Raw genomic sequence first — 21,701 nt, 5'->3', positions numbered from 1 at the left:
TACAAGAGAATTGCATTGGAATATCTGCACTGTGTTTTCACATCTTTTAAAACTCAGCCGGATTCCTATGTCATGCAGTTAGCATAGCTCTGTTGTCTTAACTGGAACTGTATGGGCTGACATTGCTTCCTTTTTGACTTGTGTCGCACAATTCAGTTCCTTCTTGACCATCTTCAACATATGTTTCCCTACTATGCTCTGCATCTTTCTTTTATCGAATAACTAATAAGAGCTGATGCAAATTGTATTATCATACTTAAAAAAAAAAAGAAAAAGGGCAAGAAAAAGGTTAAAATACCTCTTGGTGTTTGTGTGCTGTTTCCAAAGTCTCTTCTTTAGCCCATATTTATTCAGTTAAATCCTGACTAAATGCAGCAATATTCAATAGTAGAATTAACTGAATTTCTGGGGTTTCTGCAACTACTGCTATCTGAAAGCCTGAATACCTACCATAGAAGAACAACTGTACTTAACTGTGTATGATTAACTGTCTACTTAGAATTTTGTGCTAACCAAACGGAATTGTGATGGGTTTTGAAGTGGTCAGTTCCTACTCCTAGAAAACATATTTTAAAAAAATTTTCTAATTTTTCAGGTTCTTCTAAATTCAGTGTGACTTCCCCATATGTGTTCTTAACCTTTATTGCTTGCTGCTGTGCTGAAAACAAGTTTTATTCCTGTTGATTCAAGTTCATTTCATATTTTGTTCAGGGGATACAGTGAAGCAGCTATGGTGCCATCCAGTCCAAATTAAAAATAAGCTGGTTTGGCATTTGATGGTTTTTCTTTTTATCTTCTTTTCCCCGGTTGTCATTCAAATTGACAACACTAGTGGAAGTCACATTGTACAATGTCCGTAGTAGTAAAAAGGACAATATCTATTGTACATTGTCCACAATGTGAAACAGATTTAAAAATTGTGGAAAACCATTAATGTTGCAAAGTGAAGAAGGGGGAGCAATCATCCGTGAATGGTGAATACACCCAACATACATTAAGACAAAACCAAAACCAGCTGTAGAGTACCAATTAACATCTACATCTTTGTTGGAATGTTTCTGTTAAATGTAAATAGAAGCAATGCGTTAATTTATTTCCTTTGTATGTAGAAACTACTTACTGTTATTCCATTTGTCATACAGACAACTAGGACTTGACTTAGTTCCAAGAAAAGAATATGCTATGGTGGATCCTGAAGAGATCAGCATTACAGAGCTGTACAGGCTGGTATGTGAATGTAATACTCAGTATTACAAATTGCTATCAAATTGCATAGTGACATTTTGATGGCAGCTTTGTCCTACTTAACCAAAAGTACGTTTTTTGATCAAAGAAACTGGTATTTGATAACATGAGTTTTACTACAAGGAAAGAAGTTTTCTTTTTACCAGTTATGTCATCTCTACATCTGTATGAGATGCTTTGATTTGATACCAAATTTGTTTTTGCACACATGCTCATTTTATATGTGATTTGTAAAAAGTATTGTTTACTGGTATATCATTAAAATTGTGACTGTCAACATGAATTTAATAATCAATAAAAGCTTATGAGACCCTTTTTCATATAGAGCTTTAACTGGCTCATGAGTCCCATTAGATATACTCATAGTACAAGTATTGTCATAATTAATCATACTGGGCTATGGGTCTTTTCTAATATACTAATGTAAATAGCAGTTCAACTGCATAGAAAAGCTCTCCTTTTGGTATTGAAAGCCCATCTTGATTTACTAAAAACAGCACTGATATTTCTTATTCCAAGTTAATCTCCAGTGAGGTCTAAGAAAACTTGCCAGTTCATTTATGTGGGCTTTGGCTTATATTTAAGTGCTGCAGCTGTTATAGATATACAGTTCTGAGCCTTACTTGCTTAAGAGTAAGCTTTTATTTAACCTAAATTTTATTCATGTTAACTTATGTATTTAAATATAGAATAAAGAAAAAATAAAATTGCCACAATTTGCTGTGGAGCTGAAATTGTAATATATTTTTTATAATTTTTAACTACTTATGTTGATAACTTGTAATGTCAAGCCTAATAGTAATTTCTTCATGCTAGAATCAGTATACCTTTGGGCAGTTTCAAAGTCATATGTAATCTTGTGGAATCCTGTTGAAGCACTAGATGAAATACCGTGAGGAACCATTAATCATAAGAGAAACATACAGAGGAGGAATAACCCAGAAAACTAATGATGGAACACCTGGAGTGCACTTTCAAAAATATAGAGGGGAAAAAAAATCCCTAGATAACCTCAGTTTGAAGGCTAAGTAGCTTAGAAAGATTGCTGTTTAAAACTATTTTTGGTACAATGTAGGAGAAATAGTACACCTTAATATTGTCCTACCCTTAATAGGTGATTAAAATGGTGAAGGTATAAACTCTGAAGTCAAATCAAGAGAATTTAGTAGCTTCTATGTAGCAGTCTGCCAAAGATTCTGGACATGATTTTTTTCCCATTTTAAAATGTTGGTATTTAGTCTTCTGCAAAAGCATTTCGTATGTCGGCACACTAGATTATAAGATCATTAAGTATTTAAACCGGCTATGAAATACTGTATTGTTACAGCACAAATCTTTAAAGTGGCTTAGAATTTTCTGAGTAGAAGAAAGTTAAATTTCTAGAGGTTACTGTTTTTCTCCTAGAGATAATGATGATGCAGTGCAACACTGAAAAACTCACTTCTTTGTGTTCTCCTTCTCAGATACAAAAAGAAATAAAAACCCCCGAACTATTACAAGTTAATTTTAAATTAAAAATTTGAAAATTGTGATTAACAAAGTAGTTCAGTATTACATTTTTTACCTCTTTTTGTTTTGAGATTTTTACCATTAATTTAAACTGGCTGCTGTGTTGTTTCTGATATTTTTAGATGGAGCATCGTCATCGAAAAAAAGACACACCAGTACCAGCCAGCAGCCACCATCTTTTTGTTCAGATGAAGAGTCTAATGTGCTCCAATCTGGGAGAGGAACTGGAAGTAATCTTCTCACTCTTTGATAGTAAAGAAAATCGTCCCATCAGGTACCACATGATTTTTCACTTGAATACTGATTTTACATAAGTTTTGTCTATATGCACTGTATGTTTTGATCCAGGTAGCAAATTTCACATTTAGAAACAAGTAGAAGATGGTCTTGATTCACTATAATTTTTTGCTTCCTTTTGAAATTCAGTTTCTATACTTAATAGCTTGTAGTATCATTTTAGTTTTAAATAATGTGTATTTTTCGGTCTTGTTTACCTATTTCAGTTTTCTGTTGGTTTTGTTTGTGTAGGAACATATATACATGTATGCATACGGAGTGAATATTAGTTCTGTGACCTAAAGGTCATTTTTCAGGATCTCTATTTGCCTCTCTCCTAATCAGTGTGCATTCAAAACTTAAAACTCTTGCTTGCTCTGTAATATTTATGAGGTGAATTCTCCTAGGTACATGAGACTGGAGGGCTGCCCTCAGTCAGTGAATTAAGAGTCTTTTTATAAAAGGAGCCTGTATTTCAATGAGGAAGTGCCTGTTCTTCAGTGAAACAGTCAAACCCAATCTCACATCCATTTAGGGTTTGTTTGGTCTCTTTTTTCATCTGGGAAGTGATCCTGGAACCATTCTTTTTCTGTTTGTGCTAGAGCTTAAGTTCTGTGAGAGCCCTGATAAACTTTTAATTTTAAAATATTCAGTAGTTATTTCTACTCCCAGCACATTTCTGGCCAATAGAGAGACAGTGAGAATGAACAGTAGCGGAACCACAATGCACTTAATAAATATGAGCACAGGAGGAGAACAGAGTTAGGGCGAGAGCCTTATAAGTTCTGTTTGAAGGAAGGTTGAACCACTAAATGATTGTGCAGTGGGTGATAGGAGATCACCTTCTGGTCAGAAGGCTCCTATTCATAATTTGCTGCTGGTTTTTGCCCACTGTATTCTTGTCTGCTCTCCTCACCATAGAAAGAACTTCTGGAGGCAACAAACATCATGTGCGTTAAGACTGGCCACTAGAGAAATGAAAAACTAGTCTTCAAAACAATAAACACTTTAAATAAGACAGCTCACAAATACAGAAAAAGAAATACAAGCTACTGCCCTAAGCCTGTTAATAGGGTAAAATGTGTTACGCAAAATGTGTACAAAGCTGTATCTGTGTACTAGTTATTGTCTTAAATACGGCAATAGGAATTTGAGTAACCGTGTGGAATTTGGGCTGAATTTGACAAAATTATGACTGTGCTTTGTAGTTGTTCAAGATAACTAACCACTGCTTTGAAGGGAGACTATACTGAGTAAATTGATTTTTATTGGTAAAGAAATCATATACAAGCAAATATTGTTACAGTATTAGCTGCTAAATATTGACACTTAATTCTGGTCTGCACTTTGGACATTAGTCACCAAAACACAGTTTACTGTCATTTCTGAGAATTAAACGTGCATCAGAACACATCTTTTGTGTTCACTCCAGTGAATGGCACAGCAGGTGATAGATTTAGGAGAGAGCTTCAGACCTTGACAGAAAACAATTTGGGTGTTATGGATTGCTGAAAACAAGGTTATGGCTGTAGTGGTGGTATGAAAGCAAATGGATTGGATTTCATGTTCACATGAAGGCACAAATTCTAGAGCTGTTTGTCACATGCTTGCTGTGATCTGACCTTTAGTTATTGATTGCTGACTCCAGTGTCTGTTTGCAGCTGCTTTATTATGTGTGAACTTCCTCCTCCTGTTACTGGCAAACCTTGAAGAAGCGTGTTGCCATGAATCCAAACTGCCTTCTAGGGCATGGGGGGAATGACAAGATGAACTTTGTGAAGGTGTTTTACAACCATCTGCAAAACAATCACCACCACCCCCCGCAAAAAAACCAAAACAAAACCATGCAATAAAACCCTCACAAGAAACAAATAGAAACCTCTCAACATGTTGAAAAAGCTGAAACCAAGAGAGTTTTCACAAGAACAGATTAAATGAAGGGTATATCTGTATCACAGAATGAACTCTGGAATGCAGAGGTGTCCAAGCTGGAGATTTAGATGGTTTTCCTGAACTAGACCTGGAAGTGGCATAACCAGGTTATCACAGAGTTAAACCAAAGCTAGGTGCTCTTGGTGCGCAACAGTATAGTATGATGTATAAATTTTATTCACTACCAATGGGTGGGATATTTCAGAGGTCTTTAGGCCCTGGCTGGTGCATACATGAAAGAACAACTTCCCTCAGAAAGATGGCGTATGAGAGGAGACAATGTCTGTGCTCCTCAGCTACAGCAGTTCACACCCCGCCATGATGCCAAAGCCTACTGGCAACAACAGCGTCGTGGAGCCTGGATATGCAGACTCTTATGCTCATTTCTGATGAAAGTGCAGGTCAAAAGCTGTGTGTGGCAACACCTTAAGGTCTGTCATGACCTAGCTGTGTCATTTGTCTGGTGGTTTGCTAAGCCATTGTCTTGTGGTCGAGTAAACAAAAAAAAAAAATCCAAAGTGGTCACTGCATGCTTTATATTTAAATTGAGCATTTGCTCCTCTCCATCACCTTTTCTTTCTTTGATTAGTTTTGCTTCATTAGGAAAGAATTGGTTCTGAAAGAGCATGCAAGTATATCTTCAGGGCAGGGGGGACAGCCATGAGGTTCTGGAATCTGAGTAGATGGAGGTATCTTTCTATAGGCACGAGTAATATGCCAAGATTAAGAAATGCTTAGCATTTCTTTTCTGTTTAAATTTAGGTTTCCTGATGAATGAATGGACTTTAGGGTTGGAATCCAGCTCTAAAGACATCTAAACTTAAGATCTTTGTGTGAATTGCATCTTTAGGCTCCTATTACAGTAGAAAGTGATTCAGCTAATGAAATGTCTGCATCTTCTTTAGGGCATGTTGGCTAGCTCCTTAGAATCCATAGACTGTATTGATTAAAGAGCTGCTCAGCATACCTGGAAGTAATTTTGACCTGAATCCATCCTATTTCTTTTCTGTTTTGTATTTCACTACTTTAGATCTCAGTAAAACTTGAGCCTTCGAAGTTCAGAACGCTGAATTCATAAAGGATATAGATACTCAGTTATCTGACTTCTTGACATTAGCACCTCAGAGTGGAATCCATTAGGAAAAGCACTTTGAATTTGCTCTTAAAATGCTTGCAAAGGATTTAGAGTATATGGATCAAAAATGAGTGATATATGTATTTACAAATTCAGTACTGTTGCTTCAGTATATATTGAAATTCTTTTGTTAATAAAGCAAGTGTGGTCTGTGTGTCTCTTGTTATTGTGGTAGGCAACGTAAATGTTTAAGGAATATTATTCTAATTTAACATACAAAGTGGTGTTCTCATTGTGTGACCTACCAATACATTTCTAGGATAGCACCTTTTAAAATAACTAAAAGATGGAAATTAAAGCCATAAAACCATTAAACCATTGTTGTGGCTTTTATAATGTGTCTTAGTATTCCTTTAGTGCTTTGAATAAAAGGAAAATTAAGTAAATTTATAACTACATTATTCTCAATTAAATAATTTTTATTTTAGGAGCATGGATAAATGCTCATAATTCTCCCAATATGTACTAAAAATTAGATAATAATACATTTTTTTAGGTGATATATAAGAATCCATGATGTAGAAATGAATTAGTGACTTGCCCAAAGAAGAAATCTGATGTCAGATAGTGACACAAAAATCAGTGTGATGCTTGGGGTTCCATTTGATCTTCAGACTTCCTAACTAAGGATTTCTCTAGATTGGTAGCAGCTGTGATGCATCACTTGCACCTAACCTAGTGTGATCAGCACCCATTTTGGGCAACAGGGATTTTTTCTGTCAGCTTTAGTAAGCTAGAGAGAAATGTTCTTATGTGATATCACTTGCCATTTGTTTGTGACAGTATGGGACTGTACTCTTCGCCAGGCACTTTTTGTTGCTGGAAATAGCTGTTAAAAATAACTTTTTCTAATTGTGTTGGTGTCCACAATAACATCAGTTCTGTTGTGTTATGGTAGATGTAATAATAAAATACAGATTTATTTATTACTTTATTATTGTTGTTAATAACAGTAATAATGTATATTACTTTGCAGACTTTTTCTGTATTGATATAATTGTCCAATGTGTGTCTTCACACTTTAAAAGGCTTCTTTTGGACATACATATTCTACTTCCTTTATGGAAGCAAGAAAGCTGTAGAAGGTTACTCTCGATAGTCAAGTATTTAAATCTGAGTGATGACATGCTTATGCACTTGATGCATTAAGACTACAGTTGCAAGTCATTCATTTTCTACTTAATTGGTACGTACTAATTTCACTTGAGTGTGTATGCATATGTATATATCCATATTTTCAAGCTAAAGTAGCTGCTAGGAATAATTTTTGCTATCTCCTAAATTAACAATAAACAGCTGAAGTCAGTCCCTGATGATTCCTTGAATTTTCCCTGGTGTGTTCTTGTATCTTGTTCCATTTGCCTTCCCTTCTTTCTGCTTTGCAGTTTTCTTTCTTAGAACAGTAACAGCCCCTGAGTGGGATGGGACAAGTGTGTGAATGGCACTGCTTTAACATGGTGCAGCCATATGGCTTGTCCCAGGAAAATTCTTTGTTATATGCGCTATTATGTCTTCTAACCTAACATTCCTCTTCCTCTTTTATTTCTGTTAAGGTCACAAGCCCTGTTTGTGTATTGTTCAGTATTTTGTTCTTTAAGAAAGTAAATAGCTATCTCGATGACGCTTTAATTTGTAGAACTAATTACACTATTAGAATCCTAATATGCAGGTAACATTTTTAGCATGCACAGTTGTACAGTAGTGTTGTTACTGTATTTGGAAAATTAAAGAGGTCCATGATTGCATCTTCTCTCAACGCTTTTTTCATCTTTCAGTTCAGTCCTGATTTCCTGCCCACTGCAGAGGTGTCACTGGCTACTTAGGGTTGTACAATATCTTAGTCCGTTCATAAAGTATATTATCTTAAACATACTCTCCAGATCTATTGAGAGTCCAGACGGTAGTTAATTAGCGTTGTTAAGGAATGTTTTATAAAATCTGTTCCTTGAATCTGGCCTGCTCAACAAATGTTTGAATAAAGGAAAATCAGAAGGACTTACCAATTTACTACTGAGCTTTCATGGTTTGTTTTTATGTCATCTAATTTTTTTATAACTAGATGAACAGTTTGAAAGCCGAAGACTGCTGTCTACTTCATCAAGTAGTGCCAGCCGGTAGGAGTGGATTTGCAGAGCTGCAGTTCACACTGAGAACCCAATGTTATCATGTGTTAATGTTTTAAGGATTTTACTTTGGACTAACTCTGTGGTTGTGTGGACTGAGTGGCAAGAGCATATGTTCCAGTTGAGATTTATGCAGAAGAAATCCAGTTCGCTAGCTTACACTGTTCTGGGTTGGGAGCCAAAATGTGATGTGTGGAGACCATCAGAGGACTTTCTTCAAAAGTGAACACCTGATTCAAACTAACCTGAACGTATAGATTATAAAATAATGTATATAAAATAGTGCATGTAAGAAAGATATTACAGGATCATGGTTTGAATGGGGGAAAATCCTGTAAAACATGGAGTAACTCAGCTGTACTTAGGTAGTGTTTTACTTTGGGAGTTAGTTGGGATTTTTTAGCCATTATAATCACATTATAAAAACAATTTTAGAGTTAAAAGGGATTATAGACACCTGAATGCAGTTGATTTAATGGAAATGCACTTATGAGAAAACAACTAAGTTTTAACTATAGGTAAAAGATAGGACATTGTTGGAGCTCCAAAGCTGAAAATGCATGTTTTCAATATTTCAGCAGAATGCAATGATCCTGTCTTCTGATGCTCTTTATTAGCTGTTTTATAAATCTATTGTAGTATGGGGTCATTTATGAGATTTATGAAGTTTTTGAGGTTTTTCTATTCCTAAAAAATTATCAGTAGCTTCTGTTCTGTAAAACTGGAATATGAAGATGCTTAGATTATGAACCTTTAGAGTAGTGAAGAGTGTGGTGATGATTGTTTGCTTTGGAGATATCTTCTCTTACCAGCATAAAAGTTAATCAAATGAACCTCTGTTCCTGCAGTTTGTTGCAACAGTGATGACCTTAGTGTACCCTGAGGGCCGTTTTCACTGGACCTCTAAGAAGACTAGTTCTTTATTCAAAAATATATTGATTTGTTTTTTTTAATCAGATCCTGGCAAGATGTCACTTATCAGCTTTTAATAGAATCAGTTTAACAAGTTGCAAGGGACAAAGTAACAACTTAGCTGTTTTCCAGACAATGTGCATAATTCACGGAGATTCTGTTAACTTTATTTCTTGCCACAAAAATATTCTGCTGTTACAAAAAACAACCCCCCAAAAAATAAAACCCCGAAGAAAATATTTACCAGATGACTTTGTTCAAAAAATCAGATATCCCAGTGTCCTCTGAAATACCTACCCTTTCCAGTGCAGGTGCTCTAAGACCATATTTATGTTTGTACCACATTGCTATCCAGAGATCTTGCCTGTTTTTTTATGAGATTTTGGAAGACACCGGCAACCATCATCTGGGCAGTGTACTATGAACACAAGAATGGAAAGTATTAAGCCCGCTGCCCACATTTGTTCAATTCAGACTGCAGACCCTGTTCTTGGCATTGATGAGTATGTATAAGAATGCTGCATCATCTCCTGCCCAAAGTCCCAGTTGCTTTGCTGACCTTTACGTTTATGTAGTTTGTGCCTCTGTGTTACGCCAACAAACTGCTGTAGAAATTATTTTTCTTAAATCTGCAATGTGGCACACAGTTCTTGTGTAGCAGTGTCTAAACCATTTCCTTAATGTTTAATTTTTTTCCAAATAGCATTGCTATTAATAGGACAATTTTAAGGTTGCACTTCAGAAGGATGGAGTGCAGTAAGATTTTCTTTCATTAATATACCCTTTGTGTCTGTGTCAATATGATATGAACGTCTTATCACAAATGATTGATGCCTCTGGCCCCATCTGTGTGAGGAGCAGAGATAAGTTGGCATGCTAATCCTCCTTTTCCTATCACCTTGAACAACCTTGTTTGTAACTATCATGTTGCTCTCAAATGAGCACAGATTCTTAAGCAGCGCAAAGAGGAATAGTCTGTTTATTCAAGACCAATGAAAGTGCACTGCGTTTTGTATTTTGTGAGCTTTTGATTATATGTTTAATGATTGTGTAGACTCCAGACCGTATCAAAGAATAAGATGATTCCCCTTGCTTTTTTGTACTCTCATCCTCACCTTTTTAGTGACGTTCATACACATCATCAATCTTTTTATGCCTTTCTTCTTTCAGTTCTGCTATTACTTTAAATCAGTTAAATCACTTGCTGAAAGCTGAAATCCATATTTTGTTGGTCAAAATATTTACTACCTTGTGTTCTAATTTATTTTTTGATTTTTTTTTTTCAGAAAAAAACCCCATAATGTTGTTTTTTTCTGTCTTTAATAAACAAATATTCCCCTCCCCCTTTATTCTATGAAAATCTTAAAGGATTTTGGTATAGTAAGAAAATGTTTAAAAGGTTGGTTTTTTTTGCAGCCTCCATCAGCATCTTCAAAACTGAGATCTGCTCTGTTCTAGCACAGCTCAAAGAACCTGGCTTTTAACCATCCCTCTGAATAAACTTTACATAACTGACTATTGTTAAAAGTCAGAACAATAGCAAGAAAGGACTCAGATACCTCTTGAATCAAGCCGATAATACATTTCCATTACCCAGAAGGCTTACTATTGAGAACCTGAGATGTCTTTCTTCTTTACAGACTGAGGAGATATCCCTGTGGCCTCTCTTGAGCAAGAGCTCAAAGATTCAATATTGCCTAAAGCATGTAAGTGGGTTACACTTGAGTTTCAATATCTAGCCTATTTAGGATCAGTGCTTCAGACATCAGCATTCTAAATGCAGGAGACTTGAATAGCTAAATTCTTTGCCGCTTCAAAACAATGTTGAACACTAGACCACAGAGGAGATGGAGAATATATTTGTGAGGCTGTAGAGTGTGTAGCCAGTGCAAGACTATGGAAGTTATTAAAAAAGTACAGGAGAAAAATCCTCTATGGATGGCTAATGAAGAATATGATGCATGTTGTTGTGAGGAACAGTTCATTAATTATAGTTATTTGGAACTTCAGGGGAAGTAAAGACAAGTGGTAAAGTGTTATAACATGGCACTCACTAACTCACAGAGGTGGAAGGTGGAGAACAATGTGTAAAGAATCATATTACTGTAAAGACCCAAATGACTCAACTGTCTATCTGTGCTGCCTTTATGTGGTACAAATAATCACAAAATCGAGGGAACTTCCTGTGCTTCAGTTTGTGTCCATTGCCTCTTGTCCTGTCACTGGGCACCACTGAAAAGGGCCTGGCTCTGTCCTCTTTTCACCCTCCCTTCATGTGTTTATATATATTAATAAGACCGCCTCTGAGCCTTCTCTTCTCCAGGCTAAACAGTCCCAGCTCTCTCAGCCTATCCCTCCAGTCCCTTAATGGTCCTTATGGCCCTTCTTGGACTCTCTCTAGTATATTCATGTCTGTCTTGTACTGGGGAGCCCAGAATGCAACACAGTACTGTCAGGGAAGATATCGCTCTCTACAACTACCTGAAAGGAGGCTGTAGAGAGGTGGGCGTCGATCTCTTCTCCCAAGTAACAAGTGATAGGACAAGAGCAAACGTCCTCAAGTTACACCAGGGGAGGTTTAAATTGAGTATTAGGAAAAATTTCTTCACAGAAAGGGTTAGCAAACATTGGAACAGGCTGCCCAGGGAAGTGATGGAATCATCATCCCTGCAGGTATTTAAAAGATGTGCAGATGTGGTGCTTAGGGATATGGTTTAGTGGTGGTTTTGGCAGTGCTAGGTTGGTGGTTGGACTTGATGATCTTAAAGGTCCTTCCAACCTAGACAATTCTATGATTCTAGGTGTAGCATCACCAGCACTGAGTAGAGGGGAGAAGGATCACCTCCCTCAGCCTGCGGACAGTAATTTCTCTAATGCTGCCCAGGATACCATTGGCCTCCTTTGCCACAATGGCATATTGTTGGCTCATGTTCAACTTGGTGTCCATCAGGACCCCAGGTCCTTTTCTTCCAAGCTCCTTTCCAGCTAGGTAGCCCCTAGCATGTACTCGTGCGTGGGATTGTTCCTCTCCAGGTGCAGGACTTTGCACTTCCCTTGGTTGAACCGCAGAAGGTCCCTGTCAGCCAATTTCTCTAACCTGCTGAGGTCCCTCTGGATGGCAGCCCAACCCTCTGGTGTATCAGGCACTCCTCCCAGTTTTGTGTCATCAACAAACACTGTGCCCTATCATCCAGATTGTTAACGAAGGCGTTAAACAGGACTGGACGCAGTACTGACCGCTGGGGTGCACCACAGACTTTATGCCACTGATCACCAGCCTCTGGGCCTGGCCATTCAGCCAGTTTTCAAGCCACCTCACTGTCTGCTTATCCAGCCCATACATCAACAGCTTCTCTTGGAGGATCCTACAGAAGACAGTCTCAAAGGACTTACTGAAGTCCAGTTAGACACTATCCACTGCTCTCCTGTCATCTACCAGGCCAATCATTTCACTGTAGAAATGTATCAAGTTGGTCAAGAAGTTTCAGTTCAGAGCCACCTACTAATTTCAACTTCTTTATGGTTCTTTTTGTAGCATGCTTATGCAAGTGTTTCATGCTAGAAATGTTATTTTGGACTATTTTTGTTGTATACAATGTGTGTGTCTCTTGTTCCTTTCCATGTTCTTCCCAGACACTTGGTTCTTTACTTTATTCTAGCGTCAAAGAAGAGAACAAATTTGGTTTGGGAAATGGTTGGGAGGGGACTTTAAAACCAGATTTGGAAATCATTTTAGATGGTGCGATTTATTTCTAATACAAAAGCTGGAGTAAGAGGGAGAAATAATTTTTATATGCATGCATACATGCACACGAATTAGTTAATATTCAGATTTTCTGCTCTTCCTATGTACAATATCTGATTGTTTTGTGTTTCTGAATGTTATGGAAGTTCAGAGGCTTTATTTATAAATAACCCTGCATAAAGAGAGGGTGTTGTTTCTACTATTATCCATGAAAGCCAATATCATTCTGGGAAAAAAAGTGTCTGTTTTTTCCCAGTGGTTTAAGGATATGTTTTAACTGTCTCTCAGACTAAGTTACTTGATCCCAATAGCACAGAATTTCTGGGAGGAGTGACTAGAGAGGCAGAGTTTGGACTGGGCTTTGTTCCGGTTTCTCAGCAACACAGGATTTTTGTGAGGAAAAAATGTATGTACATGAAAGTGTGCTCAGTACAATGCCATATCACATGCTACACACAATCTAGGTGCTCCTTATAATTTTTAATCTATCATTAGGTGATAGGCTAATGCTAGTTTTAAGGCCTTTTCCCCTTAAAATACTATTTTTTAACTTGCATAACGTTCATTTATTAATACCATTCCTTGGAAATTATTACTGGGATATCTCCACGTTATCCATGGATGCTTTTTGTCTTGAAGTAGTCTTGGATCCTGACTTTCTCCATGCAAATGTGCCTGCTACGCAGAGCAGGGATTTGAGCTAGAGGAGCTAGCAGGGTTTCTGGTAGAGGGAGCAACCCGTGGGACCCAGAAACAATGAACTAGCTCAGGGCTACTTTTCCTTTTTAGTATTTCCACAAAAGCATAATCTGCACTTTTACTGGATCACAGCGTAGGATAGCTCACTGTTCTTTTCAATTTCCTGTGCAGTGTGCACAAAAATATCTCATCGTGCACACTATTAAAACTGTGCTACAGTGAATTACGCAAAATCAATGCATATATATCTATACCTCATAGATACAGGAAAGATGAAGCATCTTGGCTTTTCTGGCTAGTAGACTCTTTGTTTTTTTAAGAGTGCTCCATTCTAGTTTAGTCACTTATTACTCTGTTTTATCCCTCCTCAGAAACCCATTAAAACAAAACCAGCCTGGTTTTATTTACTTCCTGCTCATTCTGGAGGTAGTCCTTATTTTAGCAGTAGGGTTGAAACACCTTGAAGGAAGTGTAAAGGTCACTTTGGCAAGAGAGCAGCCACTGCTCTATTAACCATCCTTTATGCATTTGAAATAAAAATATCTCTTTAGATGTGTAACTTAGTATGTACATTTGTGAATGTGGTTGCTAATTCTTTTAAAAAATTTTATGTTATCCTTTGTATTGATATATATACACACGCAATATATAAGCAGGGTTAATTATTTCATTATTGGCTTTGTTTAAGACAAAACACCTGGTAATTTGCCCTTGTGGACAAGAATGTATCTGGTGTGACTGTAACTGGAAGTAAATACAGACTTATAAAAAGAAGCCTGAAGTTCCAGAAACTTCAAAAGCTTCCCTTCAGAAAATGTGCCTCATTTTTTCCAGTTATTGATTGTGAGCAGAAAGATTCCTACATGCAGGAATATAATCAGGACGTATATAGTCAGTCAGCGTTTTCTTGGCAGGAGTAGCGAAGTGGTAAAAGTCATAAGGCTTCTCCTCTGCTTGGATCCTAGATGAGGAGAAACTCTGGGGTAGGAGGCGTCAGAGGAGATTAGCAAAAGGTTGTTTCTTGGTCCCAGTCACACTGGAAATGTGAAAGATGTGCCTCAAGTGAATAATACTTTTTGCTTAAGAATACTGACTTGAACTCTGCCCACTGTGGAGTTCCTCCACATTGAAGGTAAGAACACTAAAGTGCCGGTCCAGTCACTCAGTGTGCCCTAGTGATTACATTTTCATTTGTTGTTTTATAAAGCAAAACAGTTCCAAAAGTAGAGTAAAAGACACACAGTGACTGGTAGCCTGACCCATAAAGTACTCAACATAAAATAATCAAACATTGGAACTTGAGCTGCTCGGGTACCCCGTGAGTATTCAGACTACTCACCTTATGGTTTGAGAGGATTTTTTTTTTTTTTTCCTTCCCTGAGTCTGGTTTCAACCTGAAAACTGTTCTGGATTTAGAAACTCTTCACAGGAACGTACCATGACCAATGAGAAATTTCAAAGTCAGTGGGTTGGCATCTTACAAAGATTTCTATAGGTCTGGCCTCTTTCTCCCTTTTACCTATTAATGTTTAATTATTATTTTTTTTTTAGCTTTCATGTATTGATAGCATATATTTTATTTATCCCTTGCAATTAAGCAATTTTTTTTGGTAGTTCAGTTTTACATACTCATCAACAGCAGTAGTATAAGCAGATATGATTTATGTAGTGGGAAGAATGTGTATGAAAGGAATGTTTGGCACAGCTGTGTCCTCCAAATGTTTTGGCCATGTGGTGGTTTCTGTAATAAATGTCTTTTCTACAGATTTATATTGCCCTTCATTGCCAGGTGATCAAAAGGGTTCATCCTGCTCTAAGAGGTTCTAGATGTTTTAATAATACTTCGTTTTACAAATCATTCATTTAATCTGACTCTGTGCAATGCTGTGTAATTTGCTGTCATTAATGAGACATTTTGGATAAATTGCACTTTAAATACTGACCATTCTTGAATTGCAAGAGAATAACATTTTACTTCAGGGTAGTGTTCCAAGCATTTTTTGAGGAGTTGGCATTTCAGCACGCCCATTTGCATTGGCCTGACTGCCCAGACTGTCCTATTCAGCAGTTGCACAGGAGCTGTTGCGTGTGATTTTGCAGCAAATTTGCAGCAAAATAGCTATGTTTGTGGATAAGCAAAATGAGGTAGATATGGTGGGAATGAGTTTCTAAAAAAAGGCATGAGTGTAGTCTCGCAAGAAAATGCTTTTGAAAGGGTTTGGGTCTGTATTTTATGGAGAGACAGAGCCTGGTTTCACTCATACCTTTCATATGCCCTCAAATCAACAAGTACAGATGCGTTATTCCCAGGTGTGAGAGCATGTTAGAAATTAGTTGTGTTTCATGATGCAGTTCAGTTGCTCTCATGAATATCCATATACGGTGAAACAAATGTACCTACCTGTCTACTGGTTAAAGATTCTTTCTCGAATATTTTCTGCTTGCTGTTGTTGCTAGCTTATACAGATCTTTGATCTGATCTTGTGTAGATAGATGCTTTTTAAAGCAGACAAGCCAACCCAAGCAAGAGGAACTTGTGGTATCGATCAAGTCTTTCATATGAATAACCCTCTTACTGTTTGTATTGTAAAAATCGAAAAGTAACAGGAGAAATAATTGCTTTTAATTGCAATAATGAAAGCACTGCAAGTTATATTCAGAAATGAACACAGTGTTAGAATAGGGGTATATTCACCGGCCATGATACATTTGTGACGGATTTAGGTAATGATGAGATATTCAACACTAGTAGTATTCTGGTAGGTTTACAGATCATCTTATCGAGAATATGTTGCAGCCACACTGACTGCTGGCACAAAAGAATACAGACTTGCTATTTGTAAACCCCCAGATGGTGATGAATACATAGGAGCCCAGGTGTTGTTGGAGGGAGGGGATTTTCTTAAATGCTTTTGTTTCCCTCCACTTTTACCAGTTCCTCCTGCTGTCTTCAAGTTTAATTTCCATCTTTGGGGAAAGATACAGCAAATCTGCTTGTATCCATGCTGTTACCTCAGTCAGTGACTAGGATAATAATCAGGACTGTAATTCAGCTTAAAGGATCTGCAGGTCTGTGCTCTGATAATGCTGTGCTGCAAAATGTTTATCTGTGGTGGCAAACTAAGCTTACTATTACTGAGAGCTCCAGCTTCTGGTGTATGCTGTTTCTTTAGTTGTAAATACCTCCTGATAGATTCCAGCGTGCTGTCTGTCTTGTAAAACTGTCTCGTCTTTTCACTCCTGGTACCTCATGAAAAAGAATTCAGAATTACTGTTTCCTAAATAACTTGTTACTCTTTTCAAGAAATGTATAATGCCACCTTTCAGTTAAAATACAGGTGCAAATATCTAAAATAATGTTGGGTGTGTTCATAAAAACTAATTTCTTAAGGCTGCCTTCAGTTTGTAAAGAGATAGAAGATGAGAGCAGGAGCTTGATTTAACTACATATATCTGGTTTTCTTTCCCACACATCTCCCCTTCCATCTCACCTCCTTCTTTCCCTTTTCTTTTTTTCCTCATTAACTGTGCAGCTAACCAAGGGAAACTGGGCTCCACAGCATAAAGCTAGCGTTTGAAAATGTTTTTCTTCTCCTTTCCCCATGTTTTCAGCATGGCTAGGAGACATGAAAATAAGCTTCGATATAAAATCATCTTACCGTTTTGTGTGATTTATTTTTGTTAGTGTTAATGCTTTGATCTTTATCTGAAATTGGCTGAAATTTTATTTTTATAGTACTCATTCTTCCTTTTCTCTCCGTCTTTGCTCATTGCTACTTATTTTACTGGTAGAAATTTGGGTATGGTTTTCATAAGTGCATAACAGTTAAAATACAGGGGCTGATTTACTGTGGAACAACTTGTACTGCTAAGTCATGTTGGCACATTTATCATTCAGTTATTCTCTGATAAAGAATATACTTCTAAGGCTTTATTATCTTTACTTTAGTAACATATGACATGTTGTACCACATTTCTCTGCATTTCACCACTAAGTATGAGGATAACATTTTGCATCTGATCTTGGATTTATGAAGTCAATGAACCTTTAGCTGTAAATGAAATCAATTCAGATTCAAGTTCTTAATGAATGTCCACTAAAGGTATTCTGGAATGTGACAAACTTGAGCTGGTGAATTATGTGGCAATATTCTCTTATTGTCTCTCATTATTTGCTTTAGAAATCACTGTAACCTATGTTTAAGTAGAAAGCATTTATAAAGATGTCTGAAAGTGAAGCTATACGGAGAACTATGACTATATGATGACATAGCTTTACCACAAGAATATGCCATGTGGTATAAATCTGGCTGGTTTTTTTTTTGATAGTGTGTTTATAAATCATCGAACAAGCAATCTGTCTAGACTGGTAACATGTGACTGGTAACATTTTCCTGCTAATACTAAGGAAATAGGGGTCACTTATGAAAATAGAACAGTTTGTGGCCGTGTTTCTTTTAAATGCGTGCATTAAGCCTGCAGATTTGGAACACATTGTTACTTCGCTAATACATGGGAAGTTACAGTACAAAAATCCCTTGTTGACCTTCTTAAATTAATCTCTCCAGCATTAGTTATTTCCTTATTTTCAGTGGGAAGACAGCAGAGTTTAAATGTGTACAGCATGTTTAAGTGGCGAGATTGGTGCTCATAAAAAATTCATTGCAGTGTAAACTAGAATTAAATCGTTTGGTGTATTGCTGTGTGTATTTGCCGTATATATGTATGTGGAACTGACTGCTGAGAAAACTGCTGTGCATCAAGATACTAGCCCTAGATTTAACCCACTGGAGTTTTTGCTGCTGTTTGAAGCCGAGCTTTCAGATCTTGGGGATTTTGTTGTTATTTCTTTTTAGGAGGGTTGTTTACTTTCCTCAACCATTTTTAACCTGTTTGTGTCTGTAGAAATCCTTCAAAAAGGTATATAAGAGCACATGCTCTCTGTACTTAAATATAACGTTGCCATTTTTTTCTCAAAGTTTTACAAGTCTAACTGCTTGCCTTTGCTCCCTGGTAATGTTCCAAGATAACTGTTTTAATCTGAGCTGTAGCTGGTACTGTGGTATGTTTCAAGCAAAAAACCCAAGGATTAAGATTCTTCTTTTTTTTTTATTTTTTGTTTTCAGTTTGCTTTTTTCATCACCACTAGGTCCTATGCTTCAGTCAAACAAAATTTCAAATTCAAATGAGGAAATTAGATCTGCATAACCATTACATGTCTGTTGCAATCAGTGCATTTCTTTGTGGCATAACAAAAGTCCTTGGCTTTTAACTGTGCTGTGAATCATAATTTCATGGTCTGTGAGTATAAGCAGAGCTTGAAAATTTCATATCGTAGTGGATAGTGAGTAGGAAACTTTCAAGAGATGTGCCTTTGTTTCTGCAGAATGTAAGCTTCAATAAATATAGAATGCAATCCCAGTTAAATTCAGTATTTGGCAGTTCATAGGTAAACTATGAAGACAGCTTATCCACAGCAAGACAATTTCTCGTTGAATAGTATTTTTCTTTGAACCAACATTTCTAGTGGTTGGTTTAAAGACAAAAAATGTAGCGAAATGTGGTGTGTATTTATGTATTACTTTTAAATAGTTCTACAGATTGAAGATAAGGTGGTGAAAGTCAGAATCACCTTGTATTGGCCAAATTTGTATTGATGCATACCAACGCACTGCAAGCTTTAGTGCACAGAAGCTGTATTGTTACTGCTGGAACAGAAACTTTTTTCTTTTTGTTCTGTTTTTCATGGTGCCCAACATAGTGGGGTTCTGCTGCTTTGGTATTATAAATAATAATAATACTTGCTCAATGTACAATAACTTTGTGTGAGACCTATAAACAAAGCTCTGCACATTTTTTACTGTATTTGCCAATTTGCAAATAAGCTAAATCTAAATGAAAGGGCAGAATTATTTTGAAAACCATTTTTAAATCCACAGCAAAATACCAACCTGTTTCTCTGTAAAAATATACTCACATAAACAGTCTTTAAAACTCATTTTTAAAGTTTCCATGGAGATGTAAGCTGCAGCAGTTGGCTGCATCATAAAACATGAATGTTTCTGAGAAAATAACCTTTTCATGCAGTTTGAGGTATTTGAGTTCAACTCTACTATTCTTAGGTTCTGCCTTTTATGCTGCCTGATAAAAAAGCTGCATAGCTGAGGATTGCACAAATGTTTTCAAATAATCAAAATGAAAAAGTCTGCATGTTTGTAGGTTCAGCCTGGATAGCTGGTGCATAAAAAGATTAAGCATTCTCCAGATATAGCTCTTAAGAAATGTACTTTTGAGTGTAACAGCATCCTGGGCTGTGTCAACAAGAACATAGCTAGTTGCTCAAGGGAAGGGATCATCCCCTGCTCAGCGTTGGTTAGACCATGCCAGTTTTGGATCCTGCACTACAGGACAGATATTAATGAACTGAAGTGAGTTCAGCAGACCTCACATCGGTTGCAGGCAGGAGCTTCTGCCCTGGGAGGTCAGGCTGAGGCAGTGGGGCTTGTGCAGGCTGGAGAAGAAGCAGTTTCGAGGGGAGCTAAGCCACCTGCCTGTACCTACAGGAAGATCAATAACATCAATGGTGCATGGTGGGATAATGAGGGACAACGGGTATAAATTCAAACAAGAGAAGGTCCACCTGGATATAAAGGAAAAATTGAGGACAGTCAGACACTGGAATGGGTTTTCCAGAGTGGCTGTGTGTTCTCCTTAACTGAAGGTTTTTAAGACCCGCCTGGCTAAAGCTCTGAGCAGGCTAATCTGACTTTAGAGATGACCCTGCTTTGAGCAGAAGGTTGTACATAGAGGCCTTTTGAGGTCCTTTTCAATGTGAATGACTGATTCTGTGAATGATCGATGCAGATTTTCTACAAGGCAAATGCGGGTGCAATAAAGATTTAATTAGTCTCTATTGAGTTGGATCTTATCCAACATATTCCTAGTGATTTCCTAGCTGCATTTTGAAAAGCTGTGGATGGTATAGAGCAGTGGTAAATCATGTTTAGTTTCCAGGATAAGCAGAAGAGGTGGGTACAACTGGGAAAAAAACTAGTTGCAGTTTGGAATTTTGTTCCTGATTTGAGCATTACAGGGCATCCAGACTCAAATGTCTGGCCAGCTGGGGCTGAGGGTGAGAGGGTGAAGAGAAACATATATAACACTTCTGACTTTGCTTTTCTCATCTTCCACATCTCTCACTGCAGAACTATGATTGTTACATTTTCTGTGAGGCTGTATCTTGGGGAAAGTTATCCAAAGCATGGAAAGTTTGGTTTTTCATAAAATTACCATGCATATGAATTGCCAAGTTTGCTCAGAAATCATCCATAATGGACCTACTATCAAATAGGAATATTTCAAAAAGTAATTTCTCTTCCAGTGGGGTCTTATGCCCTCTTCTATTCTGAAATAGGAATTCTCTGCATCTCCCTACTACAAGTGTTAGTACTCATATCAGCTGCAGCATTTAACACCCCACTGCAGACTGCAAAACAGAATTCCGAAAAGGAAATTTGCCCTGCCAGAACTTCCAACACTGTTAAAATCAGTGTACCCTAGTGGGAGATTTCGATAGAGTTAAGTAGGAAAAATATCCCCTTGGATCATCTTTCTCTCTATGAAAAAGAAAATTGGTTGAATACAAGCATGGCAATGTTGACATTTGTTTAGCAAGAATCAATACCAGCATACTACACATATCTAATTTCAGTTCTGGGATAAATGGATTTTATTGCTTGTGTTTCTGTGTGTACTAGGATATACAATATCATGTATATATGATGACAATCAGTCTTCTATTTTGTATTGAGTTTTTAGTAATTTTGTTAGATGATTAAGTAAATCATCACCCTTCACTAGTCTCTCCCCCCTTTTTTTTTATCGACTTTTAGAAAGAAATTATTTCATTCTTTTATATCTTGAGGAAGGTTGCATTTGGAAATAAGATCAAAATAAAATCTACTTTGCTGTAGTGTTGTTCAACATATCTGTCATATTTGTTTTCTTACAGTGAAAGATTTTTTTTAAGACTGAATAGAAATGGCTTGCCAAAATGTCCAGAAAAGCCTGAAAGACACTGTTCTCTCTTTGTGGTGAGTTCTTCCTATTGTCAGTCGTTGTTGTC

At 37.1% G+C, this 21,701-nt stretch overlaps 1 protein-coding gene across 1 annotated transcript in view; it reads left to right on the top strand.

The window, feature by feature from the left end:
• DOCK4 (dedicator of cytokinesis 4) overlaps positions 1–21,701 on the top strand; it is a 168,032-nt gene that overhangs the window by 15,751 nt on the left and 130,580 nt on the right. Inside the window, exons 9-11 of the mRNA XM_009880888.1 lie at positions 1,143–1,227; positions 2,877–3,028; positions 21,588–21,669. Of these exons, the coding sequence (XP_009879190.1) occupies positions 1,143–1,227; positions 2,877–3,028; positions 21,588–21,669 (319 nt within the window). The remainder of the gene's footprint in view (positions 1–1,142; positions 1,228–2,876; positions 3,029–21,587; positions 21,670–21,701) is intronic.

The sequence above is a fragment of the Charadrius vociferus genome, unplaced genomic scaffold, assembly GCF_000708025.1.
Source record: "Charadrius vociferus isolate BGI_N301 unplaced genomic scaffold, ASM70802v2 scaffold52, whole genome shotgun sequence".
NCBI classification, from domain to species: domain Eukaryota; kingdom Metazoa; phylum Chordata; class Aves; order Charadriiformes; family Charadriidae; genus Charadrius; species Charadrius vociferus.
This window is presented reverse-complemented; position numbering and strand designations above follow the sequence as displayed.